The following is a 21,843-nucleotide window of genomic DNA, read 5'->3' as shown; positions in this document are numbered from 1 at the left end:
AGAGGCGAAACGTGCAGCGTTTGAGAAGCTCAAAACTTTGTTTGGGCTAGATCATATAGATTACGTCTTTCTCCAGGGCTCATATAGCCTTTATACAATATGAATACTCCCTGATTGGACAAGTCCAGGACCAATTAGCGGCATCTATGCCAAATCGGTACATTCCTGTACCTGATCCAGAGCCTAAGGCTCGCCCTCTTGTTGTCAGTGAAAGACATACGAGGGCAAAGAGGGAGAAATCTCCCTTTTCTGATCACACAAATGGAAATGGCTATAGCTTCTGCCAGGTTGTAACAGAGTAAATAAGGTCGTCATGGCTTTTTCTAAGCTCGGTGGTAGAGCTTATGTGTGGCACTCACATCTAGAACGTCTATCGACGATGCATTTCCCACGTGGGATTCGCTGAAACAGCAACTGACTTGCATGTTTACACAGCCTGATCAGACATTTCGCACGCGATCACAAATCTTAGCGGCTCGTCAGGGTAAACAGACTCTTGGGAACTATCACCAGAAGTTAAAAACTCTTATTGCCGCTATGCATCAAGACCCAGTGCAAGAACTGATTTTAGTAAACGTCTTTTTGGGGGACTCGATGAGGGTGAAGCCCGAAGATAAGTGTACCTATCCCGTCCCGCTACTTTTGAAAGTTGCGGTTGCCGTGGCGCTGCGCGCTGAGTTTGACTTTAAGCTCTCTCGCGTTAAAGAGCTTCTTGCAGTCATGCTCGACGTCGTTTCATTGAAGGGGATTAGCGATATGCTGAGACGCTTAAAGCGTATGAAGGTAATTCGATCTCTGTTCGCTAAGCGAGTGGGACTCGTGACACGGTACCTAAGTTCCATTGGACTTTGACAGTATGGAACGCTGTCTTGTCCTTGACCTGGATTCGAGATATGGTCTCATTCTTGTTATGTCCTGGCTTGAACGTCATGAGCCATGTACTGATTGGACGTCGAAGACCTTAGACGCCACGCGCAATGTTCCTAGCGAAGCTTTGGAGAGCCAAGAACTCACCTTCACTACGCAATAAAAGCGTTATTGGCGTGAGCGACTGACAGAATATGTTTGTGTAATAGACATTGGGGTGTCTCCGTTGATTAACTTTAGTGTTGAAAACATTATTCATGCGCGCGACTCATTATTTGATGGTGCAAGGTACGTACTCCGTCGAATGTACTCGTTGTGATAAAGAATCATTGAATGCTGAAAGCATTGTGGGCCTAGCTTGAGTCATCAGGGATGTAATTCTCCAGATGCACGTGAAGTGACACGTAAATGTTCACTGGATTTGCGTTTGAGTTATGTAACATCTCATCCGATGTTGGGTTGAACATTGTCATAAGCAAGCTAAGTTGAAGAACCTGTAATATTGGGAACATTTACGTCCAGTCTTAATCGGGTGTATCGTCTCTCCATCGAAACAACAGGGACTATAATTTTTACTGAAATTGTTGTTAAGTCGGATACGGCGAGAAGCGACGGCGCCTATCATGTCACAGAGTGATAATAGCGAACAGCCATTTACACTTTTACTTAGCGTGACTGGTAACGTTGAGAGTGATATAAGCTCTGAGGTAATCCCATCGCTACACGATCTTTTAGAGCTAGACGAAATGTCTGTCGACGAGTTTGCCAGGCCTTCAAGGCTGATGACTTATCTGAGATGATGGTCGCTCTACCGGACACTGAGTTAAATTCATCGTTGCTTTTGGATATTTTTTTTCTTGGGTATACGAAGGCGGCGCTATGTGCGCGGAGTGGATCATCGATCCTAAGATCTTACAGATCTATTCATCTTCTCAGTCAAGCAATACTAAGACGTAGTGTCTCACAATCTACCGTATGTATTACCTCCTGATAGAGGTGTACGTCATGAAAATGACTTGGTTCCTGGAACTAATATTGCGTACCAAGTAATAGTGCAACCTTTGTCGTCTAAACACGCGACCAATAAATAGACTTACTAGGCCTTCTCCGTCAATAGTTCGATATAGCCGCTTAACGAACCATTTTGCTCAAGCGGTCAACAAAGACCACGATGCCCGTTTTGACCGGCCGAGTCTTTTCGGTAGGCCAAACACAAAATCCATACGAATTGACTCACGACACTTCACGGATACGGGCAAAATGGAAAGCGGTGCCTTGCATGTCCCAAGGATTTAACCCGCTGGGAAGATTCACATGTACGAACATAAGTGCTTACCCATTTATAAATTTGGGCCACCAGTAACTCTGGCTCAAGGAGCCGTCGCTCTTTTCTTGACCGATATGAGCACTAATAACAGTATCACGCGCCTCCTAGAGTTTTCAACACTTAAGGTCCTCATCGTGAGGAACCACGATGCGCGAGGAATGTCTGAGTTTTTAAACTCCTTGCTTTCAAAAAAGCCAATTTGTTCATCCGTGGCATATGCCGAGCGGATTTAAGCAGTGATCGGTGACGTTACGGTTGTATTATGAGCGAGTTCATAGCTGGGACGGTGTGATATAGAACAGACATGTCAGAAGAAGAGCAGCAGCGTGTCTAATTAAATGAAAATAGTTAAGTATAGAGGTAGTAACGTATGGAAATTCAGCCTCAACGCGGTTTGGATCCACGGTTGCATGAGCAGCCGAAGCATTTAAGTGCTGGCTAGGCCGTATATTGTATTGCGGTCGATACGCCGCAATTAATTTGCCTTTAGTCTTCAACTTTGCGAAATCAGAGCAGCGTTTTCGTTATAAACGAACGTCGTTCACATCGGTAATTCTCTAAGAGACCATAGATGTGTAGAAAGACGGGCTCGCTGTCCTCATTTAATGAACATGTCTTTTTTTTTTTCGGATAGCTGGCGCGATTTATGCAGAAGCAGACGACGCCTTCTGCGTCGTCTGTGTCATATTGCATTAACGAACAGCCGATTGCAAAAGCACTGGCGTCACAGACCACATTAAATGGTCCGCAATCGCCAGGATTGGCGATCACATCAAGCTTTGATTGATATTCTCAAGAAAAAACGCTGCCAATCAGCGTTCCATGACCACTTTTCTTTTTTTCCTTAACAATGCAGAACGACGTTCTGTCATTTCGGCATTATTGCGGGGGTACTTCTGTAAGTACGCGCTAAGCCGAGGAACTTTTGAAGTCCCTTTTAAATCTTTGGCAAAGGCCAGTCGGTGAACGCCTTGATCTTTCCCGGATCAGGGTGTAGACCGTGTTTACCCACGATGCACCTAAGAAGTGGTATTCCGCTTGCAGCGAACATACACTTCTTGAGATTTGCATCGAACGTATGCTTACGCATAAGTGTAAGGACCTTTCGCATGTGGGTACGATATACTTCGACGTCTGACTTTTCGTTCATGGTTATGAAAGAAGACTTCATCAGAATAACTCGGTGCGAAATCCCGCACCGATGTCAATAGATTGGTTACACATATGTTAAATGTTCAGGGGTCCCTGTGGCGTTACTAGCCACTCCCATAGCATACCGCTTGGGTGCTTACTGCTGTGAACAAAAAATCGTGTACACGCATGAGGATACGATGAGATCCATCCGTCAGATCCATTGACGAAAAGATGGTACTCTTTGACAGTCCGTCAATGATAACTTTCTTTCCTGGAATCGGCGATTGAGACGGATCCCTTGCAGCGTTCAATTAATATTGATCACATACACAATCCGCCACCCTCCTATTGATTTATAACCATAGAAGGTCAGGGAGCTATGTGAGAAGGCTGACTCCCTCACATGGCCCGCTGTTAAGCGATCGGCAAAGAATTTTTTTTTTTTTTCGATCGCTAATACATGTTCACGAGGCAGTGGTAACTGCTTTATGACACAGTATTCCGAACTTGGTCCAGGTCGATTTAATGTCGAGTGCATTTATCCTTAGGCAACTCGCACGGGACGGATTCAGGAAACACATTCTTGAATTCGAATCAAATTCTTATAAAAAGGGTTTGTCTACAAGAAACTTCAGGATTGGAACGTAAGACGTTCCATGCGAGTCTTCTCATCAGGGACACCTTCGTCCATCGATGAGCTGCTGAGAATCCAGAAAATACTAGTGCCGACCGAATATCGGCCAGGTAGTTATCATCTGTGACAAGTACGCAGATCTGCTTGACTTTGCCACTATGAAGATCACGCAAGAACTGTTTCGGTTCTAGCGTTGGCAATTGATTTAATTGGGAAGTTAACTTCGGAGGCGCTATCAGATCAAGTGTATATTCGCCTACACTTGATCCGTTGTTTAATAAAACATTAAATGTTTCAGTTCTCCTAATTTTAACTTATTCAAAAGGTGCCTGCGAACCATTGGTCACAGGTTTTTGGGGACTTATCCCCAAAGAATCTTGGGTAGTTCTTCCCTCAAGTTTTATTTGGGGAGTATACTCCCCAACTCTCTCTAGCTGTGGTGCGCAACCACAGCGAGATCCTCTACGATCGATTCTTCAGTCAATCTAAAACTTTCGCACTGTCTCTTGCAGACAGGCGTTTCAATATTTTTGATGTTGCTTTCCAAGCAAGCATCTATCTTTCGTACCAGTCAAATTATTCGGGTGGTCGATCTTCGACGCTGCCTGTGCTTCTGCAAAGCCGTCGGGATCTAGCTCCACAGTGTAATCGGTATTCACAATGAGGTCTTGTGCAGTCGTGCAAACGACCGAACCACAAGTGAGGCCATCCCACTCACTCGTAGGATATCCACAAGCTTGTGGATGCTCCAGGTTCATCAGATGACCCCTGTTGAACGAGAGATAGGCATCGTCACGGCCTGATGCTGCCAAATTATGCATGACTCGTACTTTCTGAGCCATGGTGATTCAAGGATGACATCAAATTGTCATCCAAATCAAGTACGGTGACATCATTTTTGCTGTTTCAGATATGCCTGTTGCTAGACGCACTGTCATCCTTGTTAGAGGAATATCGCGCTCAATAAATTTGAGTCTGCGATCTTCTAGCAGTTGGCGTATTTAGATTGTTCGACGCCCCACAAGTCATTTAATTTAAAAAACGACTGCCAATCCCGATCGACTAGGGACTTTAGTGGCAATTTTTTTGCCACCATTATTTTCAAGGTGATGAGGTTAACCTCATCACTCGAAGCAGTTACACACAATGACTGTGTGTCTGGAGCAACTTTCGTTAAGAGATTTGCAATTTTTTTTGAGGTAGCTGGATCAGTAGGGCGTTGCGCCCGTACTACGTCCGACCGTTTTTTTCTTACCATCCGCCTCGTCGTTGCGGTTTCGCAACAGCGTCGAGTCCGCGTTCACCGCAGCTCCTAGCGGGAGGTCGCTCGTTTCACGCAGTGTTTTTAGGCACTGATTACACTCATAGTCGTCGTAACCCGTTTTTCCAACGATCATTTGCAACTTGAAGAGCGAGGATTCTCGCTCTCAACATGCGCGAGGTCCATAGGTTCCGAACATCCATTTTCTTGTTGTCTCGGAGAACGATAAGCTCCAGAGTGGACGAAAGCCTGTTTAAAGCTGAAAACCTCATGTTCCGCTACAGAGATCGCTTGGTCTAGCGTCTCTAGTTCAAGCTGGATCAGGTGATTCTTGACAGGCCCGTCTGTAAGACCTCCAATAAACGCAGCTACATGTGTTTGTTCATCTATTGGATGATTCACTATACAACTTACTAGGTATCGTGTATGTTGGGCATCATTAGACGCTTCAAGATCAAAAGAGGAACTTTATTCCATTATTTAAATCTAAAAACGTTACCCTAGCTAAATAAAAATATCGGCCGCCAGATTTAAATCTGGTGGCTGCCACATTTGTTACCCATAATAAATGAAGTTTTAGTGGTTAACTATTATCAATCGAACAAAAGGCTATTTTAATCATAAAGTAAAAGTGTACCACAGCAACGGTTCACCAACCGAAATGCGCCCCATTACCCCCCCCCCGCACCAGACTGTCGACACCGAGTAACAACATTCGCTTTATTTCCTTTTTGAGGTTGGAATTCAAACAGCTAACCATTCGGTTGTGTTTTGCATTTCTTTCTCTGATGAAAACTAAGCGTGAGTCACAGACTCGTAGCGCCTTCATTAACGAAGGTGATAGTGGACTTTGAAAGTCACACTCCATCGGAGGATGGGGAATAGATAGGATCGTGGCTCCTACACGTCTCGTCCTGTGGACGAATCTCTTTTCGGACCCCAAATCCGTTCCCAGAACGTGGTGCCGCGGATGTTTTAGCTGCATGGCGCATATTAAGGCTCAAGTCTCGCGACTGACCTCGGATCTTTGCTATGTCCGAGCGAAGTCTCGTCAGGGTTATGAACGCCTGAAGACTCGCTTGGACCTTTTTGAGCGGATAATGCTGAGGGATCCGCGTTACTCGCGTGATGTCCCTCGCTCTCCGAGTCCTGTTCGTGGTGGGAGCCTCAGTCCAACAGCTTTTCGCCTTCACCGTCCCCCTCAACCGAACGACGCTCGACTCACAGTCGGCGTCACCATCGGTCTCCTTAGAGGGATGGGTACGTGACCTCATTTAAGTCTACATACCGTTTTAGATGACCTACGTAAAATACGGGGTGCGTCTTCATGTACGGGGGAAGGGTGAGCCTATATTTTTGTCTCCAACCTCTTCAACAACCGTAAAGGGCCCAATGAGACGCGGCAACAACTACGTAGTACTTCCAGGGAGTACAGAATATGCATTCTTAGGTAGGGTACCAGTACTTAGTAGTACTTTGTCCCACTCTAAAGCGTTCATTATTTTTGCGACCATTTCGCTCCATACATTATTTATGCTTGTCCTGTGCGCTTGCCATCGCGTCACAGACTTTTCGTGTGATGACTAATCGATCATCCACAAAGCGTTAAGCCTCGCTCACGCTTTTAGCATCAAACTCGCATATGATACCGCCGAGAGGTCGGTCATATGGCGTATGTTATTGACCACTGCTAAAATGGCAGGGTCACTGGGGCAAGTTTCTGTTGTTGATTTGATACCCTCGCGGGTCATCGTCATACTAACGAAACTATGCCCCTCTTTCGCACCGAGCATAGTGAGGGGCCTTCCCCCACTAAAAATCGGGCGGCGCGCAATCGAGACTGGCGTCCGAGGATGGCGCAGTCCGTTAATATAAAACGGTGTCTTAGTCGTACTGGCGTGGACACTGTTATTTGTTGCGAACTCCACACTTGGCAATTGCTTGATCCACTCTTTGGAAGTTGCTATAGTGCGTAAGACATCCGCCACGACCCGAGTGGCACGTTCTGTTTGGCCATCGGTCTGGGGATGATCTGCGGTCGCCATGTGGAGCTTGCTACCTAGCAGCTCGAACACATGTCGCCAAAACCCGGACGTAAAACGTGGATCCCAGTCCGATACTATGGACTCGGGCTTCCCGCGTAGTCGTTAGACATGATCCAGTAACAAGAGAGCTGCCTCCTTGCCTGTGATCGATGTTTTCCATGGTGCTAAATGCACCATTTTGCTCAGTCTGTCTACAAAGACAACGAGTCCCGTCCGACCCTTATGATCGGGCGGCATGCCAAACATGAAGTCCAGTCTTACTGGTTTTAACAATTCGTTGGAATCGGTAGCGGCTTCAGTGGCGCACTGCTAGTCGGTGCAGGCTTAATACGCTGACACTGTTCGCAAGAGCGAATATAGTTGGCCACCCATCTATCTAGGTGTGGCCACCAAAATTCCTCTGACACTCGTAAGAATGTCTTTTCACGGCCCAGATGCCCACTAGATGGCGCATCATGGAGCTCGTGAAGGATCATCAGCTTGAGATCTGTGTCACGAGACACAAAGATTCTCAAGGGATCCCAAGGTGACAGCTGATGCCATAAAGGCCATCGCTGTAGCTAAAGCGATTTAGCTTAGCTTTCAGGTGTGACGGAAGACAAAAATCTTTCGTCCACCGAAGTGATCCAACAGCAGGCGACAGTGGTCGTCCTGACTGTAGCTCTCTTTTATTTCAGAGGCCAATGAGCTCGTCACGTGGTATGCCTTCATGGCTGCCAACGTCGACGGCTGAAATTGTGCTTTCGCACTAGACACACTTTCCTGGTGTCTTGCCTCGAAGTCTGGTCTGCGCGATAAAGCGTCAGCCAAGACATTCGACTTACACGGCTTGTATTCAACTTTAAATTAAATTTAGAGAAGAATTAAAGCCATCTTGCCATTCTAGGCGAAAGGTGCGGTGAGTTTATTGCGGTCCGCAGTGATGCGTGATCCGTATAAACCACAAATGGTTCGGTGCCCAATAGGTGCACACGAAACTTGACAAGAGCATACTTAATTGAAAGTGCTCTTTGTCATCCACGGGGTAATTCAGATCCGCGGCTTTTGAAAGCCGGGACTGATAAGAGATGACGCGGTCAACGTCGTCGTTTTCCTTCTGCATGAGTGCGCTGCCGATTGCAAAACTTACGTTAAAGGGCTTATCCGCGGCTGGCAATGCCAAGACCGGTGCCTCTACAAAAATTGCTTCACTGATGTGAACGCATCATCTTGTTCTTCTAACCAAACCCATTTTGCGTCCTTTTAAGGAGATCAGATAATGTTACAGTCTGCTCAGCATGATTCTAGCTATATTTATGCAAGTAATTAGCGAGCCCTAGGGATTGCGCAAATCCTTCACATGTCGTGGGATTGGCCATATTCCTTTACTGATTTTACCTTGTCTGGGTCTGCTCGTACACCATGTGTACCTATGATGCAACCCAGCACAAGTATCTAAGGGACCCCTATGACGCACATTTGCAAGTTGACGTATAATTGGGCATCTTTCAAAGACTGCAACACAGCGTCTAAATGACGCTTGTGCGACTCTATTGCGCTCAGCCCGTCCCCGATCTTACTATGCACGAATACATCGTCAAAGTAATGGGGCGTAGGCACGGTGCTGACGCATCACGTGAGCCACCACTCGGTTGAATGTCGCTACTGCGTTTTTTAAACCTTGGCGCATCACAAGTTACTCCCGAAGCATACCGCTTGGGGTGCTTACAGCTGTTTTAGCTACATTGGACTCTCTCATGAGTACCTGATAGTAGCCATCCTTCAAATCCAACGCGGAAAAGATAATTGACTTTCCCATGGAGTTCAACAAAACGTCTTTCCGCGGGATTGGCGTTCGCGCCGGTATGGTCGCCGTGTTCACGCATGAACCACACGCCATCCACCTGTGGCTTTACGCACACAAAAGATCGAGCTGCAGTGAGGCGGATTACTATAACGCACATGTCCCGCCTTGGCTCGCTTGTCGAAATATCATCGATATAACCGACTGGTTCTTTTGGCAACGGCCATTGCCTGGTCACACAATACTTGGTGCCAGGTTCGAGGTCAATTTCGTGCCCGATGTCCCTATCTGCTGGTAGGCGGCTCGGCGCTTCTTCTGGGAACTCATCGCGATGTTCCACAGAACCTCAAAGAACGGACTGTCTCTCAAGGCATCCCAGCCATGAGCAGCGAACCGTTTCTTTTTGTCCGTTTCTAGGACGCTCTAGTCCATTGTGGACTACGAGCAACAGTTACCAAGTTCTCTTCTGGAACGGATGTGACTATTTCGTGGATCTTTTCTTCCTTTAATTCGGCAAGGAAAATATCCCACGACATCTCCGGGAGATTTACTATCTCCTCGGCAGATTTACTATCTTCTCGGCAGATTTACTATTTCCTCGGCAGATTTAAAGACTTACCGAAGCACCTCACTGAGGATGCCTCCGCATTTTTGTCTTTGACGACATCGAACACCTCGTTCGAAGGCCCGTCCTCTTTAATAGGAACTGATCCAAAGGTCACTCGTTTAGACGAGCCTCGATGAATTTATCTATCCGGTATTCGTTCTTCGAACACCACGACCATTAACTAGGAAGCGGGTGCCGTTGCTCTCCTGGCCAACGCGCCCCTTCCAAACGGACCAGGCTCTAGGCACTGTGTCGATTAATGCGACGCTTGTCTTCCTGTCAGCTCGCTGTCTACTGCCACAGGCTCTCGGCTCTCTGGGACACATGGCTACTTGTCATTGCCCATCTCACTAACCCAGTCTACACGAGCTGGGTAGACATTCATGATGTTTGACATCCTGTCAACGCACCCTTAACTGTGGTCACTCGGCATCAGTTGCATAAGCCTCTCGCAGGAGCACATCCTTTCTGGTGTCCTGCATAGAGTTCGCAACTGTGCGTGTACGCCAGTCTACCCCATGGTTGGTGTTTTGCCAACCATGGCATGCCAAGGAATAGGTCATACGGACTCTCCATACCTAGCTCTGTAAATTTCTCTTTACAAGAGATGTCACTAAAGCTAAAGGCGAGTTCTACCTGAACTCCCTCAGACTTAACGAGCGCGCCGTTCGCTAAACGAACGGTCGCCTCTTCTCGCTTGCCATCCTGGCAAAGCGACTCAAACATCGCCGGTCTCTTTCTTAGAGCCGCGAATTTTACAAAATTTTGTGATGCACCCAAATCCACTAGGAGGGTCATCACCTGGTCATAGCCTCTTACATGAGCGCTATAGACCAGCAGGGTTGAGGTCCGAAATTTCGAGACCTCAGGGACTATGCTACCCATTTGTTCCACAACTCTGAACTTAGGGGTAGCTTCAGAGTCCGCGTCAGTAGGGCATCCCGCCCCTACTGCGCTCCTGCATTTCCCAACCCCTCAGTGGTCGATGCGGAGCTCATGCGTCTCGCACGCTGGTTTTTGCCATCGCCCTTTGGGAAGGGAGTCCTCTTGCTGGGCATCTTTGCCCCGGAAGGGATCCTGGCATAGCAGCGAGCCATCGTAAGGCCGCGCTTGCCGCATAGCAGATAACGTCTGCATTGCCCAACTGCATGGGAGTGGCATATGACCTCTCGGCCGATGGCTTATACCAAGCTGTCGCCGAGGCACTGAATGATTGCTCCTCAACCAAGGCAATTTGAATTGCCTCGTCCGTCGTCGACTGCATCTTTCCGAAAAGGTCCTTTCGCGATGGGCCATGCCGTAGTCCGTTCATAAACGTGGACACCTTAATAAGCTCCAAAATCGGATCTACGGGTTTGGACGCCGACAGCAAGCGCATCTGTTGCACATACTCTTGCAGAGATTGCTTCACCTGTCGCGCTCCAAGAAGCGCGCCTGAAGCAACACTTCTTTGTTCGGCGGCTGGTACATGGCGCGAATCTTTTCCTTAAAGATCGCCCATGTAGGGAACGCCTTAACGTCCGCTATAAGCGCCAAATAAGCCCACTCTGAGGCCTTACCGCGCAAGTGCGACATCGCGTAAGACACCATCCGGCTGTCGTCCTCGATGAGCTGCGCCACAGCGCATTGCTCCATGGCTAACAGCCAGTGGACAATCGTGTGCGCTGCATTTCCATCGAACTTGGGCGGGTTTATCCGAATGGACCTCGGCTGATGCAGCCGGGCACTCCACCGTCCTGTTGAGAGCCTCGCCCCGAGCCTGCTCATGCCTCAGCTCATCCTGAGTCTGAGTGACGGACTCCGCCGCAGTATGGCTCTGTGCCTCGGACGCGGCTCTCCGCTGTCCGAGCACGAATGCATCAAACTGCTTCAACTGAGAAACTCGTTGCTCAAAAGGACTACCCAAGAGACTGGCCAGGACTTGTTCACCAAGTCCCTGCGCCATAAGCCCTGCCACCTCCCGATGATGTTCGGAGAGGTAGGGGAAATGAGCCAAATCGATATTGAGGCTCATCCTCACGTACACGCGCAGACATGCGGGTCGTGGGAGGATTTTATGTGCTACCAAGTGTAGGCGGACGCGTCTTCATGCGGCCACGCTCTACTTAGACACACACCCTAGCACAGCGAGGAAGCGGTTAGACCGTCTTCTCTTGCGTGCAGTGAGTGGTTGGCGCCTTAGCGACCTCACCCAACGCACTAAGTACTCTAGTAAAGTGTCGTCACGGGAGCAGTGATCCGGCTCCTCGCCCGCACTTGCCAAGTAGGAAGTAGTTTTTCGTTTTAAATATAAATACCTATCTTAGCAATCAAAAATGTCATCTCTGTAGATATCACTAATATTAATTGCGAGCGTACTTTCTAGATATCTCGCGTAACGGGTGACGCTAGGCGTCATCCCTCCTAATGTGAATGCACCTATGTGCATCACATACACAAGGGTTGTCTCACAATGTAAACCACACCCAATGGTGGGTCAAATTACTTAATTTAAGTAATTGACCATCTTCTTAAGTACATTCAGTGTACTTAACGGGGACTGTGCAACATTTGGGTAACTGTAGCCCGTTACATATAAGACCCTGCGGATTGGATCACTTAATGTACTTCCCCGAGTTCGGTCATGTTCTCGCGAACTGTTATGGCCAGCCAATATACTTCTTCAGTGCAGAGCAGATGATCACGTTTTTCCCACATAGAATAGGTTTGACAGCTGCCAAGCCAATGGCCTGTGTGTAACGGGGTGTATCGTTGCATGAAATTAACACTTGAAGGTTGTTAATTTAAAAGGTATGTAATATTTGGAGAATATTACTTTACATGGTAATATTCTAAAAGCTTATCCATTGGTAAATATAGACCATTATATCTACTTTATCCGCGGTCCAGTCAGCGCTGGACGCGCGCAAAGAGAAAGACAGATAAGACTTTTAGTACATGTTTTGTATTAGTTTATAATTGGGTTAGTATTAAGTAGATAGACAAGAAGAATTTAATTATATTAATACAGTCTTCATTTAACCCTTTTTAAAGCAAGTGCTTTAAAGAGAAGACTTCCTTTGCATGTACTAGTGTACGTGAAGTGACGTGAGGCACCACTCGCACTGAGGCAGTGCGAAGTGGACTTGTACTGAAGCAGTGCGAAGTGGACTTGTACTGAAGCAGTACAAGTCGGCAGTGCCCCGTTACACTGTGTATTTGTTGATGGAAACCACTTTGCACCGATTTTCTTGAGGCTAAATTCTTGTACCTCCCATCGCACGTAACTGGAAACGTTTTGCATCAGTGAAGGCCCAGGTTAGAGAGAAACTTTTGGAAGCACGAATTAGAACATTTGTCAGTGATGTAGAAAGGGAGAGAGAAAATCCCCATACCCAACTTTCTATTTTCATAGACATTCATGATTAGTATTTAATTGAAGAAACCCTTCCGGTTTTTAATTTTTTCCATGGCCAGTATTTAATACATTATTTTTTTGTGATGGGTGGATTTAATAAGAAGTTGGAGGGTAAAAATAGTAAGTGATTTAATTGGTAAGATTTTACGTGGCTGGGTGGAAATAACAACTTGGGTGGGTGGAAATATCAACTTGGGTGGGTGGAAATAGAAAGTCCCTTTCTATACTGCCGTTTTTTTTAATTTACTTTTGCAGCCACTTCGACTTTCGTCTTTACATTTTTATTGCGCCAGATCATTACTGAAGCCAGTAAGCACGATTAGGATATCGTAAAGCTAAACAAATAACCAAGTGAATTACCCTTTGGCGCGAAGCAGACTGCCAAGCTGCGTTTTATGGCGTCCCCAGACTTATCATCATGGCTTGAACGGTCAAAATCCGATTTACACGCTATCTCCGATGCACAGAGCTCGCACAATCAGGGCAAGAGCTCTTCCGTTATAAGTCTCAGTGATTTTCCGTTGGATATATGCTTCCAGGTGCGCGCCAAGGATACCGTCACGCGCATCAGCCCCGAAAAGTGCACGATTATAAAGGAAGTTGATAGTGAATCAGACGATGCCGATTTTGATGAGCGGGCACACTGGGCCAGACGCAATACCAGGAAGAAATCCAGAGCAGTACGCCGATCGGCCGGAGCCGAAAAGTCGCAGCCGTCAATTGCGTACGTCTTTGTCAATAAAGAGGAATTTAAAGCTGAAGCAAAAGATGCGAACGAAAAAGTCATCTCATCCGTTAGCACTCTTGCAAATTTGCGGTCCGAGGAAGGTAAGGAGAAAAGTGGTGAGCTGAACAGAACGAAAGATAAAATGGAGAAGAGGAGTGTCGAGCAAGACTATGAAGCATCCATAAAAAAGATAGACACAAGTATTACAATATTGAGCTCTAAACGACCCAAACGCCAGGCTGTCGTACGAGCAGAAATCTTACGACAACAGCAAATGATTTTGGATGCAGTTGCTGCAAAGAATAAGGCAGCTTGTTTCCTTACACCACCGCCATCAACAAAAAAGTCTTACATTGATGGAAATGCAATGAGCGGTGGTCGTAAGCGAAAGCTGGAGATGAGTAAGAAAAAAATGTCCTCAAGTTCGAAGAACGGCTCTACGACGACCTCACCCGGTGAAAACAAAGCGTCACCACAGTCCTTTTTCTTGAGTGATCATGAGAAAAAGCAACTGAAGGAGATTGAGGCTGTGTCAATGTTGCGTGAACAACTTCGGCAGACGCGCGAGAAGGATCTCGCATATTTTGCGGGCAAAACGGCAAATCCATTCTTTCAGACACGATCTGGCATCCTTCCTGGCGGTAAGGCCGAGTCTGCTACCGCAGTTATTGAAAGAGATGAAGCTGGCTTATGTTATGAAGCGAAGCAGCGAGTAGAATACGCTGAGATTCGGTGGATTAAAATGTTACCGCTATTCCCTGAAGTTCAGCACGTTGTAGACTTATACCCGGACGTCGATGCAATTGTGACTAATCGGAAGCCTTTCGAACGAAGCACGCCGACAATTAACGGCAAGACAAGAGACGAAACTCTATACCGAGGCGGAAAATTGCCAAGTGGCATTATGAGTCAACTAAAAGTTGCCATTAATGGTCAAGTCTGCACCGAGTCGTCGTTTTGCGAACAATTTTGGTTTCGAAGCTACTTAGACTCTTCCAGGCATACGTGTGACGAGGCCATCGGTGACACAACTTCCCAGGAATTATGCGCAGGGTCAGCTGTAGCAAAATTGCCTAAACAAGAGACCGAACTTATTGATGAGCTGGTAGAGACGCATGGCATGGGTGAAAATCTAATGCGTGAACTCCTTATAGGATTAGAGCAGGCCAGGAAAAAGCGCTTGGGCCGAGTACAGAACCTGTCATTAGTGGATCGGTACATGCCTGTGAGTGCAAGTGGCCTAATTGGCAACTACGAACCACTTCACACGCTGTCATCGTGGCTTAGTGCATGGAAAATTGGCGGTGGTGAACGTGAGAGACTTTCTTGCTTTGCATCGGAGCTATTTAATTTTGAAGATTGTGACAGTAACAGTGAGGATGAGAGTAGAGATTTGTGCCGTCTGTTTATTCTGGAGGGCGAGTCAGGATCTGGTAAATCTGCTGCCGTCTACGCGTGCGCGGAGGAGCTTGGATACGAAATTATCGAGATTAATGCGGCTCAAAATCGTTCTGGAAAGAACATTCTGGAACTCTGCGGTGAAGCCACTCAGTCCACGAGAGTGTTACACGTTGGCGGACAGGGCGAAAGCAAAAAATTGCATAAGAAAAAGCGCCGAAGACAGTCTGAAAGCCGAAAAAGCTTAGACAAGGCGACAGCAGCGTCCTTGTCGCTTGTTCTCTTTGAAGATGTTGATCTCATATTTGATGAAGACAAGGGTTTTTTCAATGCTATATGTTCCATTGCCAAGCATTCGAAGTGCCCAATTGTCGTTACTTGTGCGCAGGTGCCTGACGGTTTTCCTTCAAAACCTGGACGGCTCTGCCGTAAAATTTCTAAGCCTTCGATGGATGAATTCGCAACTTGGATGCGTCTTGTTGCCTTTGTTGAAGGACTGCAAGTGGCACCTTCTTTAGTTGATGCTCTTGGAAAATTCTTTGGGCGGGATGTGCGTCGCTCACTGCTATTTCTTGAGGTGAATTTGCCAACTCTGAAAGTAAATACAACGACGCACTGGCGCTGGCAGCATGTTAGTAAAGACATTTGCGAAAAAAATCAAGCTTTGCAAATCAATATCCCTGCTTGGACTGTGTGGGCTTTAGGGCCTTCGACTTTCGATGCTTTAACAAGCAATTTACTTGCAGAGCTTGATGTAGCAGCTGACGCAGAGGAAAGTGCGTTGGAGAACAAGAGCATTCAGGAGAAGCAGAAGGATCTTGACGCGATGTCCGAATTAGCTGAAATTCTGGATTCTTCTTCAATCGCAGATACTTGGATGGCCCCCAATGCTATTTCTTGCAATGAAGAGGTCGATAAAACGGTAATGTTATTGTGCGTTTACAGAAGCTAACTTTGGTGTGAATTTATATTGTTGGTATCTGTCAGGATTTGTTTTTTTTCAGCGAGCGCCTACGACTTGCGGCCTTGGAACTGAGACGATCTAGTCTTTACAGGTTAGGAACCTCGACAAGTTCTTTGAACGCGTTATATATGCGACGACAACGGACTTGTGCATCAGCATGCATTCAGCGAACACTAGATAGTGCCTTTCAAGCTACACATCGAAGATCTCAACAAGTAGCACTGGCGCAACTAAAAGCGAAGTTTGAACTACCGCTAGCTTATAAAGGGTGCGTCTAATTGTTAGTGGACGTCAGTTCAGCATACTAGAATTTTCTCACCTCATATTCACTGACTTTTATGCAGCTGTGGACGTTCTGAGCCGCGATTTACACTTGACTACATGCCAATGGTGGGGCGTTTGCTGTCTAGCACTGGCTTGCAAGGAGGTCGGCGACGAACATCTCGGCGCAATCACTATTTAAGCGACGTACTGAGAGACATGACTCTCATTGATGAGCTTCCAGCCTTTAATGCATACTTGCGACTTAACGAGGATGATATCATAGCCGCTACGTCAACGCATTGCTAAAAAATAAATCTATCAAGTGAAGCCTTGTAATTATAATAGAGCTCTTCCATCTGGAAATTTTCACAGACCTGCCTCGCTCTATCTATTCTGTAGTCTTCTTGACGGTTTTTACCAATCGCTTAGGTCTCTTATCGACCGCATCCGTCGTGAGATCAAACTCCTTGCTATTAATTATGTGGCTCAGAGAACTGTGAAAGGATGCATGATTAATGGCTGTCACCTAATGCAGAGACAACATTCCACTTAGTATATAATGTCTCCATCATCTAATCCTGCAGCCGCACCACAGTGCTGTATTTCTTCTTGTGCTTATTGTTGCCGTATTTACAGGCTCGAAATAGAAGCACGTGCTCTCCGTCCTCTACCGTGAGATTTAGGATTTTTTGCTGTGCCTTACCGTTCACCTTGGTCACGGGCACTAAATTTGTGCAACTCGTTAGCCTCTAGTGTTTAGTGGGTGTAATTAGCGTAATGTACCGACCGCTTTTGCACGAGATCGCCACTGATCCTTTTGAATCCTGCGCTTTCGAGTAAATTTCCGTCACTTTCGCCAGGAACGTGTCCGTACTTACCAGCACCATTATGCTTTGGCTAAGTGTGAAAACCACAATCGAATTTTAAGAAAAATGTTTTATCGTTTAAACACGTGCATTGTATTGCTGTATTGCTGAATTGCATTACTCTACTAACGCAATATCAATCATATCGCCTGGATAAAAGCGCACGCCAGCAAGCGTCTTGCTATCATCAACACACCGACGACGACTGCTGTTGACGTAGCCCACATTTCGCATTAGCACTCTAAAGCAGCAGCGTCCTATAAGGTCAGACGTCTTGCGGATGAATAATGAGAGCGATCTCACCTTCCATCTCGTGTCTCCGACACGACGCAGATACTTAGTCGCGTGTTTGGCTTTTGGGCATCCGTATTCGAGTCTTGCACAAGGTCTGCAATTTCGCGTAACGTTGCGTCCGGCCTACATAAACCTCATACGATATATTTAGTTACATAAACTTCAATGCCATTCTTGCCATTCTTACCACGTGTAAATGTGGAGCTCGTTAGCTATAGGCTTTTCATCCAACGCTTCGAACGCGTCCGCTCTGTATTAAACAGGCAGTCCCACCGCAATTGCAATTAATTCGTCAGGCTAGCGCATGATACAAAAGTCTGTCATCGCCGTGCCTGTTGTGAGCGCCCTTGCTAAAAAATGCTCGAAGAAGGAAAGGACAATGCTTCTCCCGGTCAATCACACGCTCTCCTGGCATCGCAGCAGCTTAAAATTCACAGCTTTGCTACATTAACAGAATTAATCTTCTCCCGCTTAAGTTCTATTTTATTTACAAGCGTTTTTGTAGTAATAAGTTGTGCGATTGGAGACAAGGATCACATGGCGGCGCGCAACTTGGTTCGTTTCCTTAAATCAGCTGAAGTGTCGTTCTCTAGCTTTGACCGTCAGGCAACAGGTGCATGGTTAGTAGCTACAAATGTCATCATGCGTCGGAACTAATATCTTGCAATTTCGCTTGTGGCTGAAGTGAGTTCTACCGGCAGCTAGTAGCGGAAAAGGTGGAAAGCAAAGCTTGATTATTAGTAATTTTTCAATGCCTAAACGTACGGCTTCTTAATTGCACTAGACACGCAGGGTGAATCCCAAGGCAAAAATTACTCACCAGACATCACTGACTGGTTGCCTTCCCACAATTAAATTGGAATTTAGTAAGACTTTCAAGGGCAGAGATTTTTATCAAGCTGTAACCATGTTTATTGTTCCTTTGTGCAGTCAACGGTAGTTTGCACATGATGGAGGTTCCAAACAAGAACGTGCGCGAGATCTTTGAAGATGTGGATTTCCACTGCTCTCAAATTGAGACCGAATATGAACAAGAGGGCAAAATCATCGAATAAAACGTGGGGGAACGGTCACAAAAGCTTGTATCTACCAATACTTTCGTCGATAAAACATAAAAGCTTTGGTTAAGTATCCAATAGTGCTATTTCTGCCTGCACTTCCTTATCAAAATTGGGCTGAGTGGCATACAAATTAAGCAACCTCGCCCTCTCCAACGAAAATTTTAGTATGTGTGCTCTGCACTTGCGACTTGAGCCTGTATGATTAGGCACGAAATCTACTGTTAGCAGATGAAGCGCAATTTAAACTTGAATGATACTTACCACACACGCGACAAACTCGAATCCTAACATCTTGATTATGAATTCCTGTCACGAACACCAGCGAGATCTCCACCAATTTGCACATTTCTCGTGTACATCTTATGGCTGTGAGTCTGGTTTGCGTATTGAAATATAACACTTAATAGGAATATCATTAAACCCATCTTCCATCGTAGATTATTATAAACTCAGTGCCCACCTTGGAACGCGTACTGAGATAAACCGGAAGCGAAATCTCCGTAGAATCGGATGATAGAGTCGCGGATTAATGCGGTGACGTCTTCTTTTTTGATCGCTAACTTGGGCGCGCCAATCACTTCCACAACCAGGTAGCGCGTTTTCAGGCGCACCATTTAGATGAAAGATAAAGAAAGCATTTCCACCAATCATTTAACTGAACATTTACAATTCGTCATGAGCAATGTGGCCGTGCCTGGTCAGCACCTAGCCACGGTAGACGGCAAGCTACAAGCCGGAATCGGGACCTATGTTCAAGAAGGATCCATATTTGCGTCAACTTATGGTAAATGGCTCATAGCAGACGACTTCGTAACGGTGACACGTGCGAATAAAACGGTAGCATCGACGCAGGTGCTTCACGTAGGCGATGTTGTTGTTTGCCGGGTGACAAAAATCACTTCTCGGCAAGTGATGGTGGATATACTTTGTGTTAGCGCGACAGTATTAAAGGATGCTTTCCCAGGAACGATCAGACAAGAGGACGTGCGGAATAACGATATTGATAAGCTTCTGATGGAGGAAGTCTTCTCGCCGGGCATGCTCGTGAAAGCTGAGGTGCTTTCCTTCGGTGATACACGCTCCTATTTTCTTTCAACAGCTAAGCCAGGGCTTGGCGTTGTACGTCAAAACTTAGAGAAAAACTAGAAGACTGACACAGGTTTCCAAAACTTTATCGACACAGAATAACAAGACACCCTAGTTACAGCTTGCTCGGCCATTGCCATTTTGTCTCTTGATACTTTTTCTTTACAAGGTTTAAAACAATGAAAATGGGTTTGTATGCTGAGTAGGCACTAATTTATTGAATTCCTGTGCTTTGATTGCTCTTTTCTTGGAGTTGCGTAAATTCCTCCCTCGTATTTTATTTGACAAAGCCCTTAAACATTTTCTCACCTGTGCCAACTTCGGCAGGTGAAGTATGGACTGAGAAACAGTCTAAACATTTTCTCACCTGTGCCAACTTCGGCAGGTGAAGTATGGACCGAGAAACAGTCTCATTGACTTCTACATTTTTCTCTTTATCTGCGTCACGCCAAAATGCAAAATTATTTTATTAACTAGCCAACCAGTCCGTTACATAAATATTATTTCCTGTAAGAGGAATAATAAATATTATTTCCTTTAAATAAGGAAGTATTAAATTCATAAGGAGAATTATGAGGACACCACCTTTGATGGGGACACACTGTAACGGGGTGTATCGTTACATGAAATTAACACTTAAAGGTTGTTAATTTATATATTATCTAAAAGGTGGATAATGTTTGGAGGATATTACTTTATTTAGTAATATTCAGAATTCTTATCCAGAAATAGGTATAGACCATTATACCTATTTATTCCGCAGACTAATCAGCTGTAGGAGTAATCAAAAAGAGAGTTACAGATAAGATAGAGATAAGAATTCATTTACATATGTAGTATTAGATTATAATTTAGTTAGCATTTAGAAAAAGAGACACTTAATTATTATACAGTTTTCATTTAACCCTCTTTAAGCTAGTTACCTTAAAGAGAAGCCTTTCTTCTGCACGTACTAGTGTACGTGGTATAACGTGAGGCACCAATCGCAACTGAAGCAGTGCGAAGTGGACTTGTGCTGAAACAGTACAAATCGTAGTGCCCCGTTTCAGATATTCTATCGAGAACAACCTTTTGCTTTATTGCACGGACGCTGCGGATTCTCCGCGCGTCGTTGTTCCTCATGATGAGGATTATAAGTACCGAATACTCTTTGAGGCACAGGATACTGTCCTTGGTAGTCATCTCGGTAGAGAAAAGCTCTACGGCTCTGTAAGCTAGATTTATTTGTTGTGAAAACTTTATAATTGGGTCAGCGAATACGTTTGCACATGCGAAACTTGCTAACGGGCTAAAGTCTCGGCGCATGCTGCTGCACCACTGGCAAGTCTGCCCGTTGGGTGTTGGGAGTCCATATTAATGGATCTTGATTTCGGTCCACTAGGAGATTCGGCCGGTTGCTCTGGCATAGTGGTCTTTGTTGACCGATTGAGCTAAAGGACTCAATTAGCGGCTGTGCCGGAGACCATTGATGGATGAAGGTACAGCAAGGCTGTTCATCAATCGCGTGTTTCGACAACCCGGTTTGCCAGTGACAATTGTCTCTGAACGGGATCCCTGCTTCACGGATAGATTATGGAAATCAATTTTCGGAGTGCTTGGCAGATTGGATATGTCCACCGCGCACCATCCGCAGACCGATTGTCAAACTGAACGTGTCAATTGCGTCTTTGAAGACGCAGTGTGTGTGCTCAGACACCAGAGTTCTGGAGCTCAATGCTCCCAATGATCGAATTCGCGTTAAAAAAAATGCTGTTAGTCTCTACAGGCTATACTCCGTTCTATCTCAACGGTCTCACTCACCACGCGCTCTGTTAACGATACCAGTGCGTGGCTCGGGGTTTGTTGGTAGTGAACTATTCGATGGGCTTGCTGATATCAGCCCTGTTGCCAATCGGAGTCGAGAAAGCGACTTCCTCGCGACGCGATTCAGTGTCTTAAGACATGTAAGGGATACGATGGCTGATAGCCAAGACAAACAAAAAGAACAAGCAGATGCCACATGCAGAAGCTGTATTAATTTTTATATGGCCGGAGACCGAGTTTTATTAAACGCTAAAAATCTACCTAATAGCTTGGTTTTCGGGGTCTTCAAGACCAAATTGGACCATTTACAGTCGTGGCCGAAAAG

The 21,843-nt window shown here is 45.9% G+C and overlaps 4 protein-coding genes across 4 annotated transcripts; 3 read left to right on the top strand and 1 right to left on the bottom strand.

The window, feature by feature from the left end:
- Window positions 1-13,396: 13,396 nt before the first annotated feature.
- CCR75_009360 (uncharacterized protein) lies at window positions 13,397-17,295 on the bottom strand (the record flags this gene model as incomplete). Its single annotated transcript, XM_067967401.1, has 2 exons — window positions 13,397-17,132; window positions 17,196-17,295. 2 exons carry the CDS (start codon window positions 17,293-17,295, stop codon window positions 16,981-16,983), a joined length of 252 nt encoding a protein of 83 aa, XP_067819151.1. The 3' UTR covers window positions 13,397-16,980.
- CCR75_009361 (uncharacterized protein) lies at window positions 13,451-16,714 on the top strand (the record flags this gene model as incomplete). Its single annotated transcript, XM_067967402.1, has 3 exons — window positions 13,451-16,113; window positions 16,185-16,412; window positions 16,489-16,714. The coding sequence occupies 3 exons, from the start codon at window positions 13,451-13,453 to the stop codon at window positions 16,712-16,714; spliced, it is 3,117 nt and encodes a 1,038-aa protein (XP_067819150.1).
- A 630-nt stretch (window positions 17,296-17,925) lies between the features above and the next one.
- On the top strand, window positions 17,926-18,911 carry CCR75_009359 (uncharacterized protein; the record flags this gene model as incomplete). Its single annotated transcript, XM_067967400.1, has 4 exons — window positions 17,926-18,188; window positions 18,254-18,284; window positions 18,353-18,434; window positions 18,499-18,911. 4 exons carry the CDS (start codon window positions 17,926-17,928, stop codon window positions 18,621-18,623), a joined length of 501 nt encoding a protein of 166 aa, XP_067819153.1. The 3' UTR covers window positions 18,624-18,911.
- A 393-nt stretch (window positions 18,912-19,304) lies between these two features.
- CCR75_009358 (uncharacterized protein) lies at window positions 19,305-19,775 on the top strand (the record flags this gene model as incomplete). The annotated part of the gene is made up of 1 exon (XM_067967399.1): window positions 19,305-19,775. One exon carries the CDS (start codon window positions 19,305-19,307, stop codon window positions 19,773-19,775), a length of 471 nt encoding a protein of 156 aa, XP_067819152.1.
- Window positions 19,776-21,843: the final 2,068 nt, after the last annotated feature.

The sequence above is a fragment of the Bremia lactucae genome (assembly GCF_004359215.1).
Source record: "Bremia lactucae strain SF5 chromosome Unknown BlacSF5_NotPlaced_58_SHOA01000016.1_73037bp, whole genome shotgun sequence".
NCBI classification, from domain to species: domain Eukaryota; phylum Oomycota; class Peronosporomycetes; order Peronosporales; family Peronosporaceae; genus Bremia; species Bremia lactucae.
This window is presented reverse-complemented; position numbering and strand designations above follow the sequence as displayed.